The 21,340-nt window shown below is 37.6% G+C and overlaps 1 protein-coding gene across 5 annotated transcripts in view; it reads left to right on the top strand.

The window, feature by feature from the left end:
- Nucleotides 1–19,058, top strand: part of WDR11 (WD repeat domain 11) — a 36,605-nt gene extending 17,547 nt beyond the window's left edge. For 4 of the 5 annotated variants that reach the window (XM_077182815.1, XM_077182814.1, XM_077182813.1 and 1 more), the window contains exons 13-29: nucleotides 2,101–2,176; nucleotides 3,624–3,732; nucleotides 4,034–4,158; nucleotides 4,575–4,722; nucleotides 5,041–5,147; nucleotides 5,612–5,726; nucleotides 6,917–7,088; nucleotides 9,804–9,912; nucleotides 10,663–10,725; nucleotides 11,717–11,782; nucleotides 12,507–12,675; nucleotides 12,912–13,007; nucleotides 13,351–13,516; nucleotides 14,383–14,480; nucleotides 15,406–15,551; nucleotides 16,341–16,423; nucleotides 16,948–19,058. In XM_077182815.1, coding sequence (XP_077038930.1) covers nucleotides 2,101–2,176; nucleotides 3,624–3,732; nucleotides 4,034–4,158; nucleotides 4,575–4,722; nucleotides 5,041–5,147; nucleotides 5,612–5,726; nucleotides 6,917–7,088; nucleotides 9,804–9,912; nucleotides 10,663–10,725; nucleotides 11,717–11,782; nucleotides 12,507–12,675; nucleotides 12,912–13,007; nucleotides 13,351–13,516; nucleotides 14,383–14,480; nucleotides 15,406–15,551; nucleotides 16,341–16,423; nucleotides 16,948–17,102 — 2,003 coding nt within the window. In that variant the 3' untranslated portion in view covers nucleotides 17,103–19,058. Of the gene's footprint in view, nucleotides 1–2,100; nucleotides 2,177–3,623; nucleotides 3,733–4,033; nucleotides 4,159–4,574; nucleotides 4,723–5,040; nucleotides 5,148–5,611; nucleotides 5,727–6,916; nucleotides 7,089–9,803; nucleotides 9,913–10,662; nucleotides 10,726–11,716; nucleotides 11,783–12,506; nucleotides 12,676–12,911; nucleotides 13,016–13,350; nucleotides 13,517–14,382; nucleotides 14,487–15,405; nucleotides 15,552–16,340; nucleotides 16,424–16,947 lie in introns of those variants that run through there. The other variant, XM_077182816.1, reaches the window with a different exon arrangement.
- The last annotated feature ends 2,282 nt before the right edge of the window (nucleotides 19,059–21,340 follow it).

Raw genomic sequence — 21,340 nt, 5'->3', positions numbered from 1 at the left:
GTTTAGGAGCAGCCACATGGGGTGTTAGCGGTGGATTTTGTTCACAAACTCTACATATTTCCATATTTCCAAATGTGTTTTGTCAAATTTAAAGAATTTATTAAAAGAATAATAAGTGTCAGCAAAGAGTTTAAGAGCAGCCACATGGGGTATTAGTGGTGGATTTTGTTCACAAACTCTACATATTTCCATATTTCAAATATCTACATATTCTACATATTTCCATATTTCCAAATGTGTTTTGTCAAAGTCTGCATCCACTGTTTCATGTGCCCCTGAAATAGTGTCAAACCATTGGTTGTATTGCACATGGTCAGGATTTGAGTGTGAATGAGTGTAAAGGGGATTTTAAACAATAAAAACTGGTACTTTTATAAAGAATTGGAAAGGTTAAAAAGTAAATAACTGTTAAAAGATCCTGTTGATAGCAAAATTAACAGGTTACAACTATTTTGGCCTCATAGTGGATGATAAATACATTTGTTCATGTAATGAACTCAGTATTTGCACAAGAGGTATAACTGGGGAGATTACACAGCCCAGAACAGGAAGGACTTCAATAATTTTACATTATTTTTGAATGTGAAAACCTGGAGCCACTTAACTTCTAATTGAAGAGCCTCAATCTTGTAGCACATGGCTAATTCTGAATTGGATTACACAAAGTGACTTTTTAATTGGGTTTTTTTTTAAACTTATGGAAAAACCTCAGTTGTTGTGTTTCCAGGGTGCTGCACAGAGAGGCTATTCTGGTAGCATAATATTACTGTAAAGTTTTTTCATATAATGTCTTTTGTTCATCTGTTTAAAATCAAAACAGAAAAGATACTTGCACTGGGAAATTAATCTCATGTAAAATGGGAATCTGATTTTTCACTCAGCTTGTAAATTAAAGGCAGAAGTCATTAAAGGTTCAGAATTTCTGCAGGCAACCAAGTTTTGAATAAATATTAATACATGAGACCTTAGCACTTGGTCTGCTTAAAAATGGTACATTTCCTCTTTTAAATCTTTCAAGAAGGGCACAGCAATTTAACTGTTTGATTTTTGCTTCTTCCCTCACTTAGGAGCCCAACTTCCTGCTTTAGGCTCAGGAAAACTGCTGATTCAGATTTACTTGACAAAATTCTCATGTATGTTTCTGAACAGAAATATGAAAGGAAATTGTTAAGATGCTGAAAATAGAGTAGAAAGAATTCCAGTAGCCTCTGACAGGAGAGCTCTAACTCATGTTCTTATAACTGGATTTATTCATGTAGCTGGCTTAGGTAATTTAGCTGTGAGCTACAAGAGGAGCTAAAGTTTATAGCTTGAATTTTCTTTAAAGCTAAGGAGAACGAAACTTGCATAGAAGGTGTTGTTTTAGATCATGATTTATTTTGATAAATCTATCTCTAACACCTATAATTCTGCAACACTTCCTACAAGTGGATGAAAATTTTCTTGGGGACGAAATTATAAATGCTTAGGATTTACTATTTTAGCTGGAAAGGAAGAGAGAATGGTTCTGATAAGTGTAGAATGTAGCTCAGCATGAAATTCTATCACACTCAGTTCATGGCAGAGTTAATTTCTCTTATCAAACTTGAAATCTATTCATGAATCTCCTCCTTTGGGAATGGAGAGAATCTCTCATTGACTTTGAGTGGAAAATAATAACTCTTGGAACTCTATATTTATGTAATCCTGATGCATCCTTTTGAGTTGCTGTGCTCTGGAAGTGAGTCAGGAGTTAGATTTGACAGCAGAGTTTACAATATATTTAATGTAAAGGTTTGACAGCAGAGTTTACAATATATTTAATGTAAAGGTTTGACAGCAGAGTTTACAATATATTTCATGTAAAGATTTGACATCAGAGTTTACAATATATTTAATGTAAACTTGGAGATTTTAATGCTGAACTCTGAAATGCAGTAAAATGAAACGCAGTAAAACTTTGACAATGGCAAGAGTCATTTAGAGATGAGAGGTGATTTGGAGATGTTGTGGTTTGGTTAGGAAGCTGGTTCTGTTTACAACCAGAGCAGTTTCTGTTTAAATTTCTCAGTTTCTGTTTAGTTTGTTGACTGTTGCTGTTCTCCCTGTTCTGTGCTCCAGGCAGGAGCGTTGCGTTCCGCGGGGAGCGCGGCAATGACGAGCCAGCCATCGAGATGATCAAGGTGTCTCATTTGAAGTAAGTGCCTCAGCCTTGGGAGGTTTATAAATTTCACTGTGCTGCATGAAAATCCTCAGAATATCATAGATATTCCAGGAAAAAAAGCACTCCAGAGTGTATAGGAAAATATTCAACAGCATCAAGGGGAAAATGCTTCAGAATATTAATTCCAAGTGAAAAAGCTGTGATTGTTTCTGTGGTTGATTTTGTTCACTTTGAGATCCAAACACATTGCAAAAGCAGTAATTAATATTTTATTTCTTACAGATACTGTGTTTACTGAACAGGCTTTTTGATAACATTAAGGAGAATAAAAGTGTTTTTTCAACTTTGATTCTGTTATGAGTTAATTCACTTTTCTATAACTTAAGCCTTACTTCAAACTGGGAAGTTTGGCATTAAAAATTATTCGTATTTATTTAGCTTTTATAAATATTTCACACCTTTGCAATAATTGTCTGCTGGAAAACCAGGTGTGAGATATAGTTGTTTGAAAAGTCAGCTGATAAATGACCAAATTGTTTCCTTTCAAGTCCTCATTATTTTGAGCTCAGGCCTGTGACAGGAGGTCCTGATCTTCATTGTATCAAAAATAATAATTGTAGTACTCTGGAAAATTACTTTACTTTCTTGTGTAAATGAAATTAAAATAGTATTGATTTTAATAGGGCATGGTCCCTATATCTTAAAAGCTTCTTTTTTATAGTGGAGGAAAAAAAATAATGTCTCTAGCTTGCACAGGAGTATTTTTGTGTGTAGGAGTTCCAGAGAATCTGGAAGAGTTCAACCATATGATGTTCTTAATAATGCATTAAAAATTAAGAGCAGCCTTGGGCTTAGATGAAGAGGCTGGAGAGTGTTGAATGAGACAAGAAAGGAGGTTCACTTGCAGAGAGATGAATGCAGTGCCTGAGAGGACAAATTGCTGCATGCCCTCTGTATTTTCAAGTTAAATGTGAAAAGTGGTGGATGAAAGGTGTTTACACTCACCCAGCTCCACAGATGAGCAGTCTGAAGACATGGCTGAAAAGTGTTTTAGTGTGGGGTGATTTAATGCTCATTTATCCTGAGATTAGGAAGTGGCATGCATCTGCAGGAGGGAAAACTCTGTCCAGCCTGCAGTCTTGTGTGTTTTTCTGGTATTTTGTGCCATCAGCTCAGGCTGAACATGGTGAGATCAGAGGTGCTGCTGCTGCTCTCTCTGAATTATCCCCCTGTCTCCTCCACAGTAATTGTGCAGAACCACCTGGCAGAAATTTATAATTCTGTTAGCTTTGAGGGGAATTCTTTTTCAGACATTCTTTTGCTCCTCAGTGGCTCAAGGGAATCACAAGCTTCAGAGGGGGATTTGATTTGCTCTGCTAACTTGTAGTTTTTGAGGGTCTCCAGAGTGCTGCTGTGAGCAACACAAGTGAAGTAAAATGCTCAAATGACTCTTGCTGGAGTAAATTCTCATTTGTTTCAGGCAGTACCTAGCTGTGGTATTTAAAGACAAACCACTGGAGATCTGGGATGTCAGAACTTGCACTCTGCTCAGAGAAATGTCTAAAAACTCCCCTACAGCCACTGCTTTGGTAAGGAATAAATTCTATTATCTTTTAATAAATGTAACATTGAAATAGTATAAAATCTTTGAATAATTTTGCAGAAAATGTTACTGTAGCTGTAGCATATACAGAGAAGTGCTTTAACATTTCATCTGTCACCAAATGGAGGCAGGAAAAAAGGGGGTTCTGGTGAAGAAATCTGCTCTGTCTCTTGGGTGATGGAGGGAGGAACTGCAGAAAGCAATTTCCTTGGATGTCATTCTAAAGCCCCAGTACATTCAGAGAATAAACCTTTATCTTTTCCATTTTTCCTGGCCATTTTCCACAGGAGTGGTCACCTTCCCATAACTTAAAGAGCCTGAGGAAGAAGCAGCTGGCAGCCAGGGAGGCCATGGCCCGGCAGACAGTGGCATCAGACACTGAAGTCAGCAGTGTGGAATCCTCTGTGATCAGGTATCCCCCCTCCTGGTGGAGTCCTGGGCTACAGCAATTGTGGGTTTCCCACCATGTGCCATTCTTCTGATGAAAAGAATATTTTGGAACTGATTCTTGAGTACATAGCAAGCAAAACAACTTGATGGCCCTCCCTTTAGTTTTTGCATGTGGGACTTGGCTGTACCCATTACTCAGATGTGTCCATGGCAGTCCATTGGTGACCTGGTTCTTCAAATAAAACTCCTACTTGCCCTTGGACAAGTTACTTGCCTTTTCCACAAGAGTGGGAGTAAGAAATAGTTAACTGTTATATAAATTCTTTAAAAGAATATATACTTTTTGTTTTGTGTTGTTTCTGTGCACTAGGTAGAATTTGTCTTGCAATTCTGATTTCAAGAAAGAAATAATTGTGTCTCATTATGTTCTTTTTAAAGTTTGTTGCAGGAAGCTGAAAGTAAATCAGAGCTGAGCCAGAACATCTCTGCCAGGGAGCACTTTGTGTTTACAGGTGCTGATGGGCAGGTTTATCATCTCACAGTAGAGGGAAACTCAGTAAAAGACAGTGCAAGAATTCCCCCAGATGTGAGTTCCAATTTTTCTATATCATTGGTGCTTGAATTTTTTGATTAGCTTTGACTGCTAGAAAAAAATCAAGGATAAGCTTTGTAGCAGCAAGTCAGTAATGTAGTACTTTGAAATCTGAAATGAATTCCTACATAAAAACTGATGGCAGTTCTGTTTTCACAGTCTTATAAATAATTTTTCCTGTTTTAACTGAGTACAGTTTAGTCTATCATGGTGTATAATATTTTTTTTAATGAGTACCAATGTTGAAATATTTATTCATATGTTTGAGTCTATTAATCACAAGATATTTTTCTGTTTCTTAAATATTTTCAGGGAAGTATGGGTAGCATTACTTGTATTGCCTGGAAAGGGGATATCCTGGTACTTGGAGATGTTGATGGAAACTTAAACTTCTGGGATTTGAAAGCTAGAGTATCCAGGTATGAATGCAAATTAAGTCTGTCAAACATGAGAGGATGAGTATTAGAATGTGGAATGTTTTCATCCTTCCTCATTTTTGTTCTTTACTGTAGGGAAAAATGCAAATATTTTGGAATAAAAATTCAGAAAATGTCTACTGTGTCACAGTTACCGACATTTAATCTCTTGTGTTTTCAGGAGAATTAACATTTAATCAAGGTTTTAAAACCAGCTAGATATCTTTTTTTACATTAAATCTGCAGTAGCTTCTGGTAAAACATTAAGTATTGTAGTATTTATTCTGATCTCTTCATCATTTTAGTTTAATAAATTCATAATCTGGACATCCATTTGTGTGTGCATCTATAGAGAGATTGTTCTATTCAGTCTGTGCAATAGCAGGATCTGTAAAGTTCCTGGAAAGGATTCCATTTCCTACAATATTTGGTACAGAATGATGGATCCTAATCTTGTCTTTGCTCAGGGGGATTCCTACTCACCGGAGCTGGGTGAAAAAAATACGGTTTGCCCCAGGGAAAGGAAACCAAAAACTCCTTGCAATGTACAATGATGGGGTAGAAATTTGGGATTCCAAAGAGGTAAGTGGCTGTGGGTTTGATAGACTCTTCTCTTCAAAGCCCACACCTCAGCTCTGAAAATGAGGATGAGTGAGGGATTAAGTTTTACTGAGTCAGGATTTCTTGCTGGCACTTGTGTGATAAACTCATATGGCTTCTTCAGAAGACTTTTCCTCCCTATGAATTATCTTTGAGCTGCCATCAATGAGAAGTGTCTTCCACTCTTAAAGCTGACAATGTCTGAGATCCTCTTTGTCATCCTTTTGTAATGGTTTTGAGGCAGACCTTGAAAATTTAAGAGGGACTCCCCAGTTTGAGACTTTAATCTGTGGACAGGAGATTGCTTTCACTGCAGGTTTTCTGTGTATGGTCAATAGATTTGTTAGGGAAAACCAGACACCTGTTTATTAACTCTCTCTAGCTTCTCTTCTTACTCAGAAACTCTCTAGTTATGTCCACAAACCTTCTAGGGTTTGCTTTTAGGTCTCTCAGGGGATTATAGTACCATGGAGAAGGAAATATAATGTACTGTTTTAACTTAGCCCCTGGAATAAGTTCAGGGTATCAGGGTATGGAAGAGGAATTTTAACTTTTTTCCTGTTTCCTTTGTAATGAGGACCAGCTCCAAACTCAGACCCTTAATTAGTGCAATATGAAACTCCACTGATGATAAGAATGGACAGCAGATATGAACAACTACTGTGAATTACATAAGCAGAGTAGGATATTACCCAATGAGTCTCTCCTTGAAGCACATTTGAATAGTTTAGGTGCCACAAGATACTGTAGCTGTTTCTTCTTTTTTTTTTAGGATAAAGGAGTTTCCTACATGACAGCATTTAAAATTAAATTCACATTTTCAGTCAAAAGTCTTTCAGAATATCTGTAGTAATACTTTATAGTCTCAGTTCTATTATACATCTCATCCTGTTCTGTTAGCAAAGATAACAAAAAGGCAGCTGTACACTATGCTCAAAAGGATTTTTTCTCAGCCCTAAATTAGGAAATAGTATTGTTCCAGGGCAACCATGTGACCTACTCCAAGGTTTCTAAATTCCCTACTCTCCAGAAAAGACCATTATTGAAATGATTTATAGCTAACTTCACCTTTCATGGTGAATTTTGTGCTGTGCCTCCTGGGTGTGTGACACAGCCTCACAATGGGTGATGGAGAGGCTGCTAAAAATAAAAAAACAACTGAACTTTTGCAGGTACAAATGGTGAGCAGTTTAAGGAGCGGGAGAAACGTGAATTTCCGGGTCCTGGACGTGGACTGGTGCACGTCAGACAAAGTGGTGCTGGCATCAGATGATGGATGCATCCGAGTGCTGGACTTGTCCATGAAGCCCTCGTGTTTCAGGATGGATGAGCAGGATTTAATAGGTTTGTCAAGTCTTCCTTGCTGCCCACTGCTGGGCACTTCTGCCCTCCTCTGTGGAAAGTGGAGCTCAGCCCTTCTGTTAGAGCAGGCACTTGTCACATGTGGAGGTGTTGGTGCCTTTCTGCTGCTTTTCATGGATACAGGTCATTTTTTATGCTTAGGTCATATGTGTGGAAACCCAGGGCATCAGGAATATTTCTGTGTCTGCTCTGGGGCGCCCTGACCCCCAGGGGAGCACTGACTTTGACCCTCATTCATGGAGAAAGTTTCCCAGACTTCAAGACTTTCCTAGACTTGTAGGATTCAATTCCTAGAATCCACAAAAGTGTGCAATAGATTAGAGAGAGTAGTGTAGGTGCATCACTTGGTGAGAAATTTAAGTTTTGGGATTTTTAGTATGTTGTGGATGGAAGCAAGATGAAAGGCACAGGGTGTCATCCTGGCTTTCTTCTTCATGCTTCTTCCTCCTTCTTCTTCTTGGGTTGCATTTTGTAATTGGGCAGAAAAGTCCCCATTGTGGGCTCTGTGGGATCAGTTATTGGGTTAAAAGGGAAAATAATCCAGGTGTCAGCTCTTAATTGGATAGTTTAGTCTTAAAAGACCTTGGAACGAGAGATTGTTGCCATTTTGTGCCTTCTAATGAAAAGCTGCCAAACTCACAGTAGTGAGACTGTTTTACTGATAAGAAATAATAAACACCTGAGTCCAAACACGAATTACTGTCTCAAGTGCCTTCAATCCAAACCCAGAAAAACCAATAATATGCATGGGTTTTTTTAATACAAGTTTAATCTCCCAAATAGCACATACTTTTTAATATCTTAATTTAAATATAAATGAAGAAAATAAGAGCTTTTTGTACAGATATCTAGCAAATTTACTTAAAAAGCATTGACACATCAATTAGGTATCAGTACCTGCATCACTGATACTCATTACATGATTTAGAAACATTTGTTGATGGGTAAAAATGTATTTTCTGATTTTTTTTTCAGGTGTCTGTAGATTGATTCATTGCTCTTCAAACTGACATTTAAAATAGCAATATTAATGCTGTTGGCCTTTTTAGCCATATGTCTAAGAAGGGACTTGAAACATTTAACTAGTTAACTAAACTACATTTTTTTGTATTTATTAGTACTGGTTTTCCAAATAACTCTTCTTGTTGTTGCCTTTTGAGTCAATCCTACCTTTACTCTTAAAATTTCCTTAAAACCAGTAGATTCTAAGACATATGTAATAAACTGTGATGTGGGGAGCTGTGGTGTGGGTTTGTTTGAGGAAACATGTAATTTATCACAGCCATTTTTGCTACCAAAGGAGTTTTCTGCAATATTAAGTTCTAAAGATGAATGTTGTAAAGCCAAGCAAGCTGAAAGGAAGCTGTGCCAGCTGTAAGGCTGCCTGTGATTGAGCTGTCCTGCTGTGGTAATGTTTTAATTACCAAATCACATTTACAAGAGTCCTACATCACTGAGTGCACACCAAGTACAGGGAGTTGTGAATGTTTCATGATGGAGCTGCTTTTTGTACTTGTTTTACTCCTCAGTCACTGGGTAGCATTTGCTGCCTGTCACCCACACCTTGTACTGGATACAGACTCACTGATGTATCATTTGTGTCTTACTAAACTTCCCACCATCCTTTCCAGATGATGAGGTTTAATCCTTGTATTGTACAGGAATTAGGGGGACAAAGCAAAACTAAACATGCCTTATGATATTTCTATGGTCTAGCTTTACTTACTTTGCACCATGTAGCAATAATCATTGTACACAGCTCTGCCAAAGCCAGTAAAAAGCAATCCAGGAGTCTGTGGCTAAACTCACTGTGGAATATCCTGAAATTCTCATTTGACCATGGCTGATAACCCTGTACCCTCTATGAAATGTTTTTGTTGAGTGTAGTGAAAAGCTTTTATGTCTAGCAGTCTGTGCTGGGTATGTGAAAAGACTTCTAGGTATGATTTTCCTGGTGCTTGCAAACAACCTGGGACATTTTCTGGTGCACATTTTCTGTGATACATTTTCTGGAAGTACATTTTGGGATATATACATTCTGTGATACATTTTCTGGTGCCCATTTTCTGGTGCCTATTTTCTGTGATACATTTTCTGGTGCCCATTTTCTGGTGCACATTTTCTGTGATACATTTTCTGGAAGTACATTTTGGGATATATACATTCTGTGATACATTTTCTGGTGCCCATTTTCTGTGATACATTTTCTGGTGCCCATTTTCTGGTGCACATTTTCTGTGATACATGTTCTGGTGCCCATTTTCTGGTGCACATTTTCTGTGATACATTTTCTGGAAGTACATTTTGGGATATATACATTCTGTGATACATTTTCTGGTGCCCATTTTCTGTGATACATTTTCTGGTGCCCATTTTCTGGTGCACATTTTCTGTGATACATGTTCTGGTGCCCATTTTCTGGTGCACATTTTCTGTGATACATTTTCTGGAAGTACATTTTGGGATATATACATTCTGTGATACATTTTCTGGTGCCCATTTTCTGGTGCCCATTTTCTGTGATACATGTTCTGGTGCCCATTTTCTGTGATACATTTTCTGGTGCCCATTTTCTGGTGGGATATTTTCTGTGGTGCATTTTCTGTGGTAGATTTTCTGGTGCCCATTTTCTGATCAATGAACACAGCATTATTGTACATGACTCTCTGGACAATGAATCTTTTCTTTTTGTTTCAGAACCTGTCTGGTGTCCCTACCTGCTTGTTCCAAGGGCTTCATTAGCTTTAAAAGCATTCCTGCTGCATCAACCCTGGGATGAGAAATATTCTCTAGATATTATGGACATGTAAGAAGAAATATACATCTATATAAAACATATTATTATTTTTTAAAGCCTATATCTTTTATTAGTCTTTCTGTGCAAATAACTGTTGGATGTATAAGTTTCCTCACTCTTGGGGACTGTCAAAATTATGATTAGTTCACTATTTATTACTGAAAGTAATATAGGTAAGGCTCTAAGGTTGGGTATTTCTTCTGGCTTTCAGTAGCACTTGGCTGTTAAAAACTGCAGTCTGCTTTCAGTCCTGGCAATATTTTTATGGCATTATATTACTTCTGGGAAAAACTGTGTTCTCTTTGTTCTAGAAGTTAATGCAGCCATCAGAGCTGTTCCTAAAGTGTAAAGGAAAGTGATATTCTGATATCCTGATAGAGCTGTCTGTACTCTTGGAGAGCCACATTCCCATCACCAGAGGAGCACATTTCTGTGTCCTGGGCTGTGCTTGTGATCACTTAGTAATGCTCTAGGCATTGCCATTTTTATTAATTTTATGGTTAATGAAAAAAAAGAAAAATGGGAAAAGAAAGATTGGAATTTACTCTGAGGCTCAATGGAAGCAAACCAAATCTTTCACTGCTATTTTGGAACTGGGAACTGGATAAAGAATCCTGTATCAATGGCTGACCCAAAGAATTTGAAAAATTGTTAACATGTAATTGTTAACCTGTGTTTTTCTCCTACAAGTAGTGCTCTTTTCAGATAATTCTGTCCTTTTTGTAACACAGAAAACCTCTATTTTTTTTTTTATTCCAGTGATTATCCAGAGAATGAAAATATTAAAAACCTTCTTCAAGAGCAGTTGAATTCGTTGTCCAAGTAAGAATTTTTCTGTTATTACTTGTGTAAGCTATGGAATTCTGAGAAGGCAAAATATCTGAAGTTTGTGGCAACTCACAGTTAATGAAGAAAGAATTCTTTTCTCTAAAGATGTGCCTGAGTAATGACAGTTTTTATTTTAAAAAAAAGGATTTTTAATGTAAATTTTATTTAATTCTGAACTTGATGCTTTAAAGGTACTGATAGGGTCAGTACATGATTTGCAACTGACCTGTGAACATTTGGAGTGTTTTAGGCAGTACTTCTCAGGGGTTTAGGGGTTCTTTATGCTGATCCAGACTGCTTTGGACACTGCTACTTAAATACTCCAAGGCTTATTTGTGAGGAAAAAAAGATTATTCCAAAAATCCTTTGCTGAAGGTATAATTCCAGAGTAATGTTGTTGCACTTTGCTCTATTTACAGAGAAAACAGATTTTGACATTCAATTTAAACCTTGAAAATTATAGTTCAAGCTAGTAAATAGACAACTTTGTCCCTTTTCCTTTTGTCCTTCCATTTAGTGGGATGGCAAAGGTAACAGCCTATTTTTATCCAGTCTGAAACACCTGTGGAAAGCCTAAATTGATGCATGTGCATCCCTTCTGCTGTGACACCACATAGCTGCAAGATTATTTGTAGCTGAATTAATATTGTAATTAGTAGAATTACTGCAGACTAATTGGCAGCTTTGCATACACCCTGGTGGTGATTCCCTATATTGCAAGGATAAAGAGTTCCAAATTATTTCATATATAATTTGAAATATAACTGATCTCCCTGCATTTGCCCCTGGAGATCCGTTATATTTCAAATTATATATAATTCCTATTGTAATTGTTTTCATAGATGCATCTTTTCATTTCAGAAAAGAAATTCTGTATTTTGGGGGTTGATCTTTTCAGTTTATAAGTGATGGATCCTGTTTGTGTTCAAAAGCAACCAAACAATCCTGCCCAGCACTTTACAGTTTAACAATTTCTCTTTTGCAGTGACATAAAGAAACTTCTGCTTGATCCAGATTTTACTCTCCTGCAGAGATGTCTCCTGGTTGCCAGGTAAAAGAGATTCAGATGAATACAGGAAATGTTTCCTAGGAAAATCTTGATGTTATTAATGCACAGGAATGAGCTGAAGTTTAGGAACTCCCCCAGTTGTCCTTTAACTTAGCACAGTCCCTAAATTACTTTGTTACCCATTTAGTGGAGTGGCTTTAGAACCAAAATGGAAATTTGACCTCACTGGAATAGTTTTATTTGCTTGCTGGATACAAGGAACTTCCCTCAGTCTTGGTGGCACTTTTATAACTGCAGCTCTGGCAGCCACATTACATTAAGTTGATCTTGCCCCAAAATGTCATTTAGAATTCACAATAGCTCTGTACAAACAGGGCAGGGCCTGGGGTTTATTTCAAGTGTCTCTGTTCTGTGTGGTTCTTCTGCCTAAACTGAGCTCATTTTAGTCTGTCTGTATTCAGAGATGTTTTCAAACTTAGTAACTTGTGGTTGAAAGAGGATATCAGTGACTAAGTGCAAAATAATAATAAATATCAATTTCCACATATTTCTGTGCTGAACATTCCTGGGGTTTAATTGCTGTTGTAACTTACCTTGCTGAATGTCATTCCATAATCCCCTCTCTCAGTTTGTCCCACTGATAAAGCAAAGTTCTTGTGTTGTCCACAGGAATGCCCAGTCCTTGAGAAAATGAAATATATCCTATTTTTATGTGGTGTATGAAAAAATACAAGCCTGTTTCACATCCTGCTTTGTATCTTCTCAGACTGTATGGGGATGAATCTGAACTGCACTTCTGGACTATTGCTGCCCACTATTTGCACAGCTTATGCCAGGAAAAGCCTGCAAAGCCAGACACAGCTGTGCTTCAGGAGCAGCTGGGAAATCCTCTGGATATATGCTATGATGTGCTGTGTGAAAATTCTTACTTCCAGGTATGTCAAAGAGTTCAAAACCAAATTTAAAGGAATGTCATCAGTACAATAAACACTCAGTTCCCTGTACATATTTCACTTTTATTAGTAACATACCAGTCTGTGTTAAAACATTCCTCGTACTTAAAAATAGAGGCTGGTCAAAAAACTGGCAAGATATGTAAATATCTTTTAAAAGCCTGGTTTTATTTCTTATGGTAGGCTTACATTTAAAATATTTTTCCTTCTTTGTCCAGAAATTCCAGCTGGAAAGGGTAAATCTCCAGGAAGTGAAGAGATCAACATATGATCATACCAGGAAATGTGCTGATCAACTTCTTCTCTTGGGCCAGGTTTGTGGGTAATATTTGAATTTTTTATTCTTCTTCCATGTCTGTTTTGTGTACCTAGCCTATTCAAAGAAAGCTTTTTCTAGCTTTATTTGTTATTTCCTACTTGTGTGAGCCCAGTGCAGAGTTTTTGTATTCTTATGTTAAATTCATGATGAGTTTTCAATGCAAGTGACCTATTGAAGTAGAATCTTAGTCATTACTAGACAAGGAGATATTTTTGTAGCCTGTTTTAGAATAATTTCCATTGTTTATTTGTTACATGTCTTTAAAAGGGTAAAAATAGAAAGGCTTTTAAACAAAATTAATATATTGTGGTCAAAGTTGTATTTTTTTCTCTTGCCAGACTGACAGAGCAGTGCAACTACTGCTGGAAACCAGTTCAGAGAATGCACATTATTACTGTGATTCACTCAAAGCTTGCCTGGTCACAACTGTCACCTCATCAGGGCCATCTCAAAGCACCATTAAACTGGTAGCAACCAACATGATAGCCAATGGAAAGCTTGCAGGTAAAATATCTCTTTGTCTTTGCTTGTAAACTGATAATTCTCATCATTAAGGATGCCAGTAAAATAGGAGTGAATCCAGCTGTGATGGATCTTACATGTTGGGTGTGCTGCAGTAGGCACTGCATGGAGTAGTTAACACAAAAATGATCAGTGACTGAGTTATAAAATCCAGCTTGTCTTGATTTATTTTCACTGGAAAACTCACTTCTGGAGTAAATCTTTTAGCAGTTGTTTGCACAAAAAGAAGCTGATCACATAACATGTATTTTCCACTTTTCTAATTAAAGGATTAACTAAAATTTGGTGTCCCTGTTACAAAATGTGAAATACAGATTTAGTCTCCTTTTCAGTTCAGAACTTTTTTTCATAATATGTGTTTTTTTACAAGTACAGGTTAATTTTGCTTAATGCAAGAGCTGAAACATAACTGAAATATTTCAGTTACAACCATATAACTGAAATAAACATGCTGAGAGAGTTAAAAGTCTGTACTTGCCTGGAAAAAAAAACTACTTTCCACTCTGTAGACTGTTAATAATTGCACTGTGGACAACATTAAATTAAAATAAAGAACTACCCATGAAATCTATTTATTTAATTTAATTTAATATTTAATTTAATCTATTAAACAAAGATCATTATGTCTTTATGATAAGAAGTCCTGTGAACCCCTAAATTTGTGTTCAAAACAAAGATAAATGAGAGCTTTGTGTGGCCTCTGTAGCCCAGAACGAAGATGCAATAACTGGCACCCAGGTTACATGGAGAGCAGTCTCAACATCTTCATGTGCTGGGGATCCTTTTGCACACTTGGCAGCTCTTTTTCCCTGGATTATTTCCTGAGTGGGTGCCTGTTTGTGTTCCAGAGGGGGTGCAGCTGCTGTGCCTGATTGACAAGGCTGCCGACGCCTGTCGCTACCTGCAGACCTACGGCGAGTGGAACCGAGCGGCGTGGCTGGCCAAGGTGAGCAATTCCCCACTTCCCAGGCTGAGAGCACCAACCACCTGCTCAGCATCTGTGCTTAGGAAGGCTGAGCAGGGTGCTGCAGTTCCCTGAATCACTGAAACATCAATTAGAAATACCATTCAGCTATGAGAGGCCAGGCTGTTCAATCAGTGCTGGCAGATTATTCAGCCTTCTGACCTCACAGGTTTGCTCTCCTTGTCCACATTGCAGGACTGGGACCTAAAAAGGCTCAGAATACTCAATTTCTTAATTTTTCAGCAGTTTGGGAAGGTCCATATAGCTTCAGCAGTATAAAGCTGGTAATAAACTACAAAACCCCACTCCTGGATGTGGATAATGAACTGAGAAGTGACTTTGTGCTGAGCTCTGTGTAGTGTGTGAGCTGATTTCAAAATTACCACCACCACATAAATTGACATCACCTTCTGTTACAGCAAATTACAGCAAAACTACCCAGACACAGCATTAATTCTCCACATTATAAATGGGCAGGAATTAGTAAGTATTTTTCAGCATCTCTTTAGTAAAGTTTCTGTTTTGTTTCCTGAAGAAAGAATGGAAAAGTTAGTACTTAGGTTTTTTGAGTGAGGGAATGCTGCTTTTCAGAAAAATTAAGAATTTTTTTTTTTAAGTCTTCGGTAAAGAATGAAGAGTAACTTCTTGATTTAGAAAAGCTTTAGAACATCTTGGGGTAAAAATGATGTTAATCATATCTAAAAATGGAGTGACCCAAGTGGTATTTTTATACCGAGATATCTCTGATTTTCCTTAATGCCCTATTAACTCAAGCAAAATGCTTTTTATTAAAAACTGATGGTCTCAGATGCTTTTGCTCCTGCCCAGGGCGTTGCCCTGAGGGGAATGCAGCAGCAGCAGGGTGTGTGTGGCACTGGGGGCTCCCTCAGGCTCTGCTTGTCCCCAGGTGCGGCTGAGCTCGGAGGAGTGCGCGGACGTCCTGCGCCGGTGGGTCGATCACCTCTGCTCCCCACAGGTCAACCAGAAATCCAAGGCCATTCTGGTCCTCTTGTCTCTTGGCTGCTTCACAAAAGTTGCAGAGATGTTACACAGGTAAAGGTGAAACAGCACAACCTGTGTTTGCTCTTGTCCACACCTGTTTCTGGTATCTGTTTCTCTTTTCACGTGTGTCGGACTAAGTCCTTTTCTGACCCAGAGATGGGGCAGCTGAGAGGCATTTTACAAACTTTTATTCTATTTTCATTCTCATGTGAAGGGTGAGACAATACAGATAATATAACTATTATATCATAGTTATAATTCAGGCTATCACAGTCAGAAGCCAACTATTTCCTAATTACAATACATTATAAGCATTTCTTGTTATATTTCTCTAAAGCATCTAAATCTTATTTACAAACCCATCCTTTAAAACTTGTTTCTAGTTCCATTTCTCTCTCAACAATGTCTATCCAATTCCATAGCATTTCTAAGTCAGTATTTCTTATCTCAAAGTTTACATACAAATGCATACTAGGTGAACTTTCTGTCAAACTTTGAGAATTCTTTACAAATCCATTTCCCACAAGCATGTTTTTCTTTAATTAGTTTTAACCTGTGGGCTCTGACTGGCATTTCATTTTACTACAGGCTTTCAGATTGCCAGCTCCCATGGAGCCAGCAGTAATGATTTATAGCACCTATGATTTTTTCTGAGTAACTTCAGCCCTGATCTTTCAGTAAAATTTATAGCAAGTGTCAGTTCATGAGTGCAAGGAGGAAGGGGAGATATAAAAGAGTTTTAGAAAGCCTCTCTGCAAGTGTTTTGGTGTGATGTCCTGGAATACTTTTCTGGTTTGTATCCTAACAAATTATTCACTTTTTTTGTTTTCCATGTAACAGTATGAGGTACTTTGATAGAGCAGCTTTATTTGTAGAAGCTTGTCTGAAGTACGGGGCATTTGAAGTTAATGATGACACAAATATCCTTTTTCTGAAATCCTGTCTGTGCTCACTCAATCTTCACATCTGACCTGCTGTTCTGGGAAGCTGAGCAGTTGCCCAGATTTTTGTATTATATATTATAAATAATAATGCTTATGTAAATAATACCTATGGAGTCATCAGCCTGTAAATAAAAAATGCCACTAATAAGTCATGTAGATAACTTCAGGTCTGATTAATGAAAAAATCTTTGTGACATAAAGATTTCTGTTGCAATTTATGCCATTGTATCATGGTAGGTACTTAAGCATATCTGAAGTCTGTCTGGTTTAGTTTACAGCACTCTGCATGTTACTTTATAAATACCAATATGAGTTCAAAAGGAGGAATTAAAACAACTTTTTTTACTTACTTGTGCTGAAAAAATAATGGATTAGCACAATTGGTAGCAATGTTCAGCATTTTCACCTTGGGAGAGGAAAGGAGTAAGAAGGGGGGGAAAAGGATTCTGAGTTTTTTTTGTTTTGCTATTAATTTGTATTTTCCTTAATGCCTCATTTACATAAATTGATCCATGCTGTGTATGCAGATTATGCCAGAAGCTTGAAACTCCTGGGCTTTAAGGAGGGAGCTGCTCTCTTTGCCTCAAAAGCAGGGGAAAGTGGGAAGGAGCTTCTGAGTGAACTCAAGCAGCCAAAGGAGGAGGTGACACAGGAGTGAGAGTTCTGTGCTTGTGAGCTTGTCTGGCAGACTGGGATTCCACTGGGTGAAAATTCACTTTTCTCTTGAATCACTGTCGTACCTGATCTGTGGGATTGAGCAAATACTGTTAAATGTCTTGGAAGTCAGGATTAAGAACTGTGGTGTTGCTTTTCTGTTAAATTTGTCTGCACTTTCACAAGAGGGGAAAGAAGCTGATGATAAAGTTATAGAATAATATTTCCACTTTTTCAGTTGTAGCAGGAATCAAATTTAAAGATGTGCTGAAAGGCTTCCATACCTGTGTCAAAGTCCGGTCCATTTACTTCTAAAAATCAAATCTCAATAAAACTTCAATACTGTTGTATTTGTATGTAAAAATGATTTAGTCTGTACTGTAAAAATATAAATATATTTAAAAATAAATAGAGATCACAAAGCACACAGTTCTTTCCTGGAACATCATGGCTTTTCCACTCCAATTTCTTGTTTAAATTTACCGTTATTTTAAATCAGTTCACTATTGACATTTCCATAACTGGCTGGGATGGAATCTTTAACAGGTTCACTTACAAATGTTGCTCTCCTGACATTCCATAAAACATCACTTTTTCCAGTTAAGGGAGTGTTATATTCCATTTTATTTTCAAGTGTGCACTCCCTGCACACCCTGGGGACTGAGTTCTGTCTGTCAAAGGGTGGGAGAAGGTTTTACCTCCAGAGCAGCAGGGTCAGGACACTGCTGGTGCTGTCCCCAGTCACTGCTGAGTTATTGAATGTCTGATTGACAAAAGGTGAAAAAAGCATTGTGCAAAGGCCAAACAATGGCTTTTTCAGGAGATACTTCTCCTGCTAACACACCTGATGGTCCACACACACAAGGATGCCACCAAAAACCTCTATTCTGATTTTTTGCCAGTATTTCAGTACTTGTTTGTGTTATTGTTTCTAATGGCAGATTTCTCTTTTCTGTGTATTACTGATGAGGAATTTTACAGCTGAGGAGTGGCTGCTGATGGTGCACTGCCCTTGCAAACTGAAGACTGTGGCATTTAGGCTAAAAGCCTAAATTCTTCTTTTTCCCAGCTTGTTGGAGCTACTGAAGTTGAGTTTGTTGTCATGAAAAGAATCCTATAAAATGTCTCTCATTTGAATGTAATTTCTGTGTTGTCTACTTGAAGTAACAGTGCATTGGATTCTCCTTTTGTTCAAGGATTTGTGGATATGTGTTCAGAACTCCCATCAGCTTTGGGACATCTCCAGCTCCAGAAAACTTTTGGTTCAAGTCTTAAATAACATTTCTGATAAAATGATAAAAAGACTGTTCAAGTCTTTTTGAATACAAACTGAAAAAGGGAGTTCCATCATTCTCAGCAGAAATGTAGGAGTTAAACTGCAATGTGTTGTATTTGTTCTTGCCACATCTTACATAAATTACCTTAAAACACCTTTTGTTCAGTGTATTGTGAACTGTGCTTATGTTGTTGCTTTAGCTTGGGAAAATGAGTACACAAGGAAATTTGCCTTAAGTATTACGTGAGCAACAGAATTAATTCAAATTAACTGCAATTAGCAGTGGCCTGAATTCTGGCTCACACTGACTGCTACAGCTCTGCTCCATCTCCTGCTTTTGGAGCAGCCCTGGTGGACAAGATCCCACAGAGTTGTGAGCACACCCAGACTTGTTCTTTGAGAGCCCTTGAAGCTGTTTGTCAGTGGGTCTCTGAGATAAATCTACTTCAGTAAACACTTGGATTTATAACTCTTGATGGTTAAAAAAATAAAAACAACAACATATTGCAAAGGCCTTTTCATACTGAATGTTTCTATAAACTTTTAAGTGTACAGGTTGCAGGACACTTTGTGGCATTCCCAACTGGAACCTTCATGAGGAAAATAGAGTGTAATAGTGATTGAAAAGTTTATTTAGATAATATTGCAGTCTCATTACAATAATAAAAATATTTTTAAAATCTCTGTGCGTCCTTGATTTAATACAAGCCCATCACTGGAATTGAGTGCTGCTTGTGCAACTGTTGTCATTTTGCCTTCTGGACAGGAACAATGCTCAGGGCTGCTTTAATGGAGGAAGTGATTATCCTTTGTACATCTGAGTCACATTTTCCATATTAGTTCTAATGAAACATTGGGTTTGAGCAGAATTCATTCCCAGGCTTTAGCAGCAAACATCAAATTTGTATGGGTTAAATTAGAGCAGGACACGGTCTGCACATCCTGAGTTTTGCAAAGCACAGAAATAAGTGATGAAAGAAACCTCCTCCCTTTCTGTTCTCACAGGCTAGAAAGTGAACTGAATGAATTTTTAAAATAAATATGTTTTTAACTCCTTTAAACCCCTTTGAGAATGCCTTCCTCAAAGCCATGTGAATACTGCAAGTGGCCCCAGAGGTTTATAATCTGTATTTTCCATTTTGCATTTTGAAGCTTCTGTCAGCAGTGAAGCCCTAACTCTGGAACCTGTGTTTGACCACCCTTGTCAATGAGGAAATGGTAAAATGGGTTTGCAGGTCAATATACAGAGATTCTATATAATACACAGAGATTCTTTGTGCATTTGCCTTTGAACACCAGCCTTGTATTAATTAACTGGGATGTTTGATTAGCAGAGTATTCAATAACTGTTGAAAGACTTTTGCAAAAGGCAGGACCTTTGAAAATAAGGAATTTTTGGGGCATTTAGGTTGTCTAGATGAGGAACTTCTAGGTGGAGAAAATCTTGCAGCACAACTAGTGCTGGTTACCCCTCTCATTGTTTTATATGAAGAATTTTGGCCTTCCATGGCCTTCCACAACAAAAAAACAACAACCAAAAAAAAGCTTAAAATTGAGTCTGCAGGGCTGCATAAATTGTCTTCAGTTTAGTGAAGCATCTGAGATTTGTACATTCCACTGGTGGTTGTACAACCTGAGGGAAGCTCATGGTGAATATTGTCATGGGACTCTCTTGGCACAGCTGAATTTTAAAAATGGGCTTATTTCTTTCCAGTTCCTGATGTGATCCTTCAAAAAAGTCCGAATGATTTCAGTTCTATGAGAATGGATTTATTTATTCTGTCAGTGAAAAGTCTAGAAAATGTTCTTTCAGCTTGGCTTCAGTAAAGGCAAGCCCTAATTAGAGTTTTAATTCGATCACCATGTGCTTCACAATAAAGGCAGCCTGTAAGTTAAACATATTGACCAACAGTGTCTAAAATTGCCTAACTTGGGTCAATTTCTGAAGTCCTTCTCAAAAAATTCAGTTTAATGGTGTGTGGATGTGTTTATACACACACATATACATAGAATTGATTCAGAGGGAATAATTAGGGAAAATGACAACACAAAATACTTGATTGCAGTGTAAAAATTATTAGTACTATATTGCAAATTATTTATCATTTGCTTTCATTAAAATGCAGTCTGCCAGTTTAGAGACACTGCAGCCAGAGAGAGGCATTTATTATACATCAATAACCCTGGCCCAGAGTGTTGATGTTGAGAGTCTGAGCAAATAATCTGAGAGATCATTTTTGGTGCAGCTGACTCTGGAGACAGAAAATGAGGACAATCACAGACTCTTCAATGGGAAATGGATTTGGTTAGGGTGATCACTTGCTGCCCAAAATTGTGTTCTAAAAGTTCAGCTAAAAATTTAATTGCTGGGGAGAAGGAGAATAGCTTACAAAATAGTAGGGTTTGGGGTTTTTTATAATTATTTATTACTTTCTTAGAATAATTCATCACAACTTTGATGTTTATGTGCACCATTCATTAATGAGTTCAGGGTAAAAAACTGATACCCACAGATCCAAGCAGTGACATAAAATTCTTTCATGAGGCTGATACTGACCCACTGATATTTTTGAGTTGGGAATTCTCATAGTAAATTGTTTCTATTTAAACACTGAAGATAAGGAGGGGAAAGATAAGAATGAGGAAAAAATAAGGATGGGGGAAAAGTGTTTAAAAGGCTTCTGTAGGAGTGGGAGAATTGCAAAACAAAACCAGGAGGTGGATGCTGCTGAAGTATTTGCAGATACTCAAGGCAAAAGCATTTTTCTTAAAAGTGGCAGCTTTAATACAGGAGTATTCACTGAGGGGTTCAGCAGAGCTGTGTTCTCACCCCTCCAAAGGCTGCAGTACTGAAAGATTGAGTTGCAAAGTCAATATCTGTTCATTTCCCAAGCTGATCCAAATTCTTTTCCAACTCCACACCCCCTTGCCCGAGTCAGGGCTGTGTTGTCATTGCTTTGTGGAGC

Source organism: Agelaius phoeniceus, chromosome 9 (genome assembly GCF_051311805.1).
Source record: "Agelaius phoeniceus isolate bAgePho1 chromosome 9, bAgePho1.hap1, whole genome shotgun sequence".
Classification (NCBI taxonomy): Eukaryota; Metazoa; Chordata; class Aves; order Passeriformes; family Icteridae; genus Agelaius; species Agelaius phoeniceus.
This window is presented reverse-complemented; position numbering and strand designations above follow the sequence as displayed.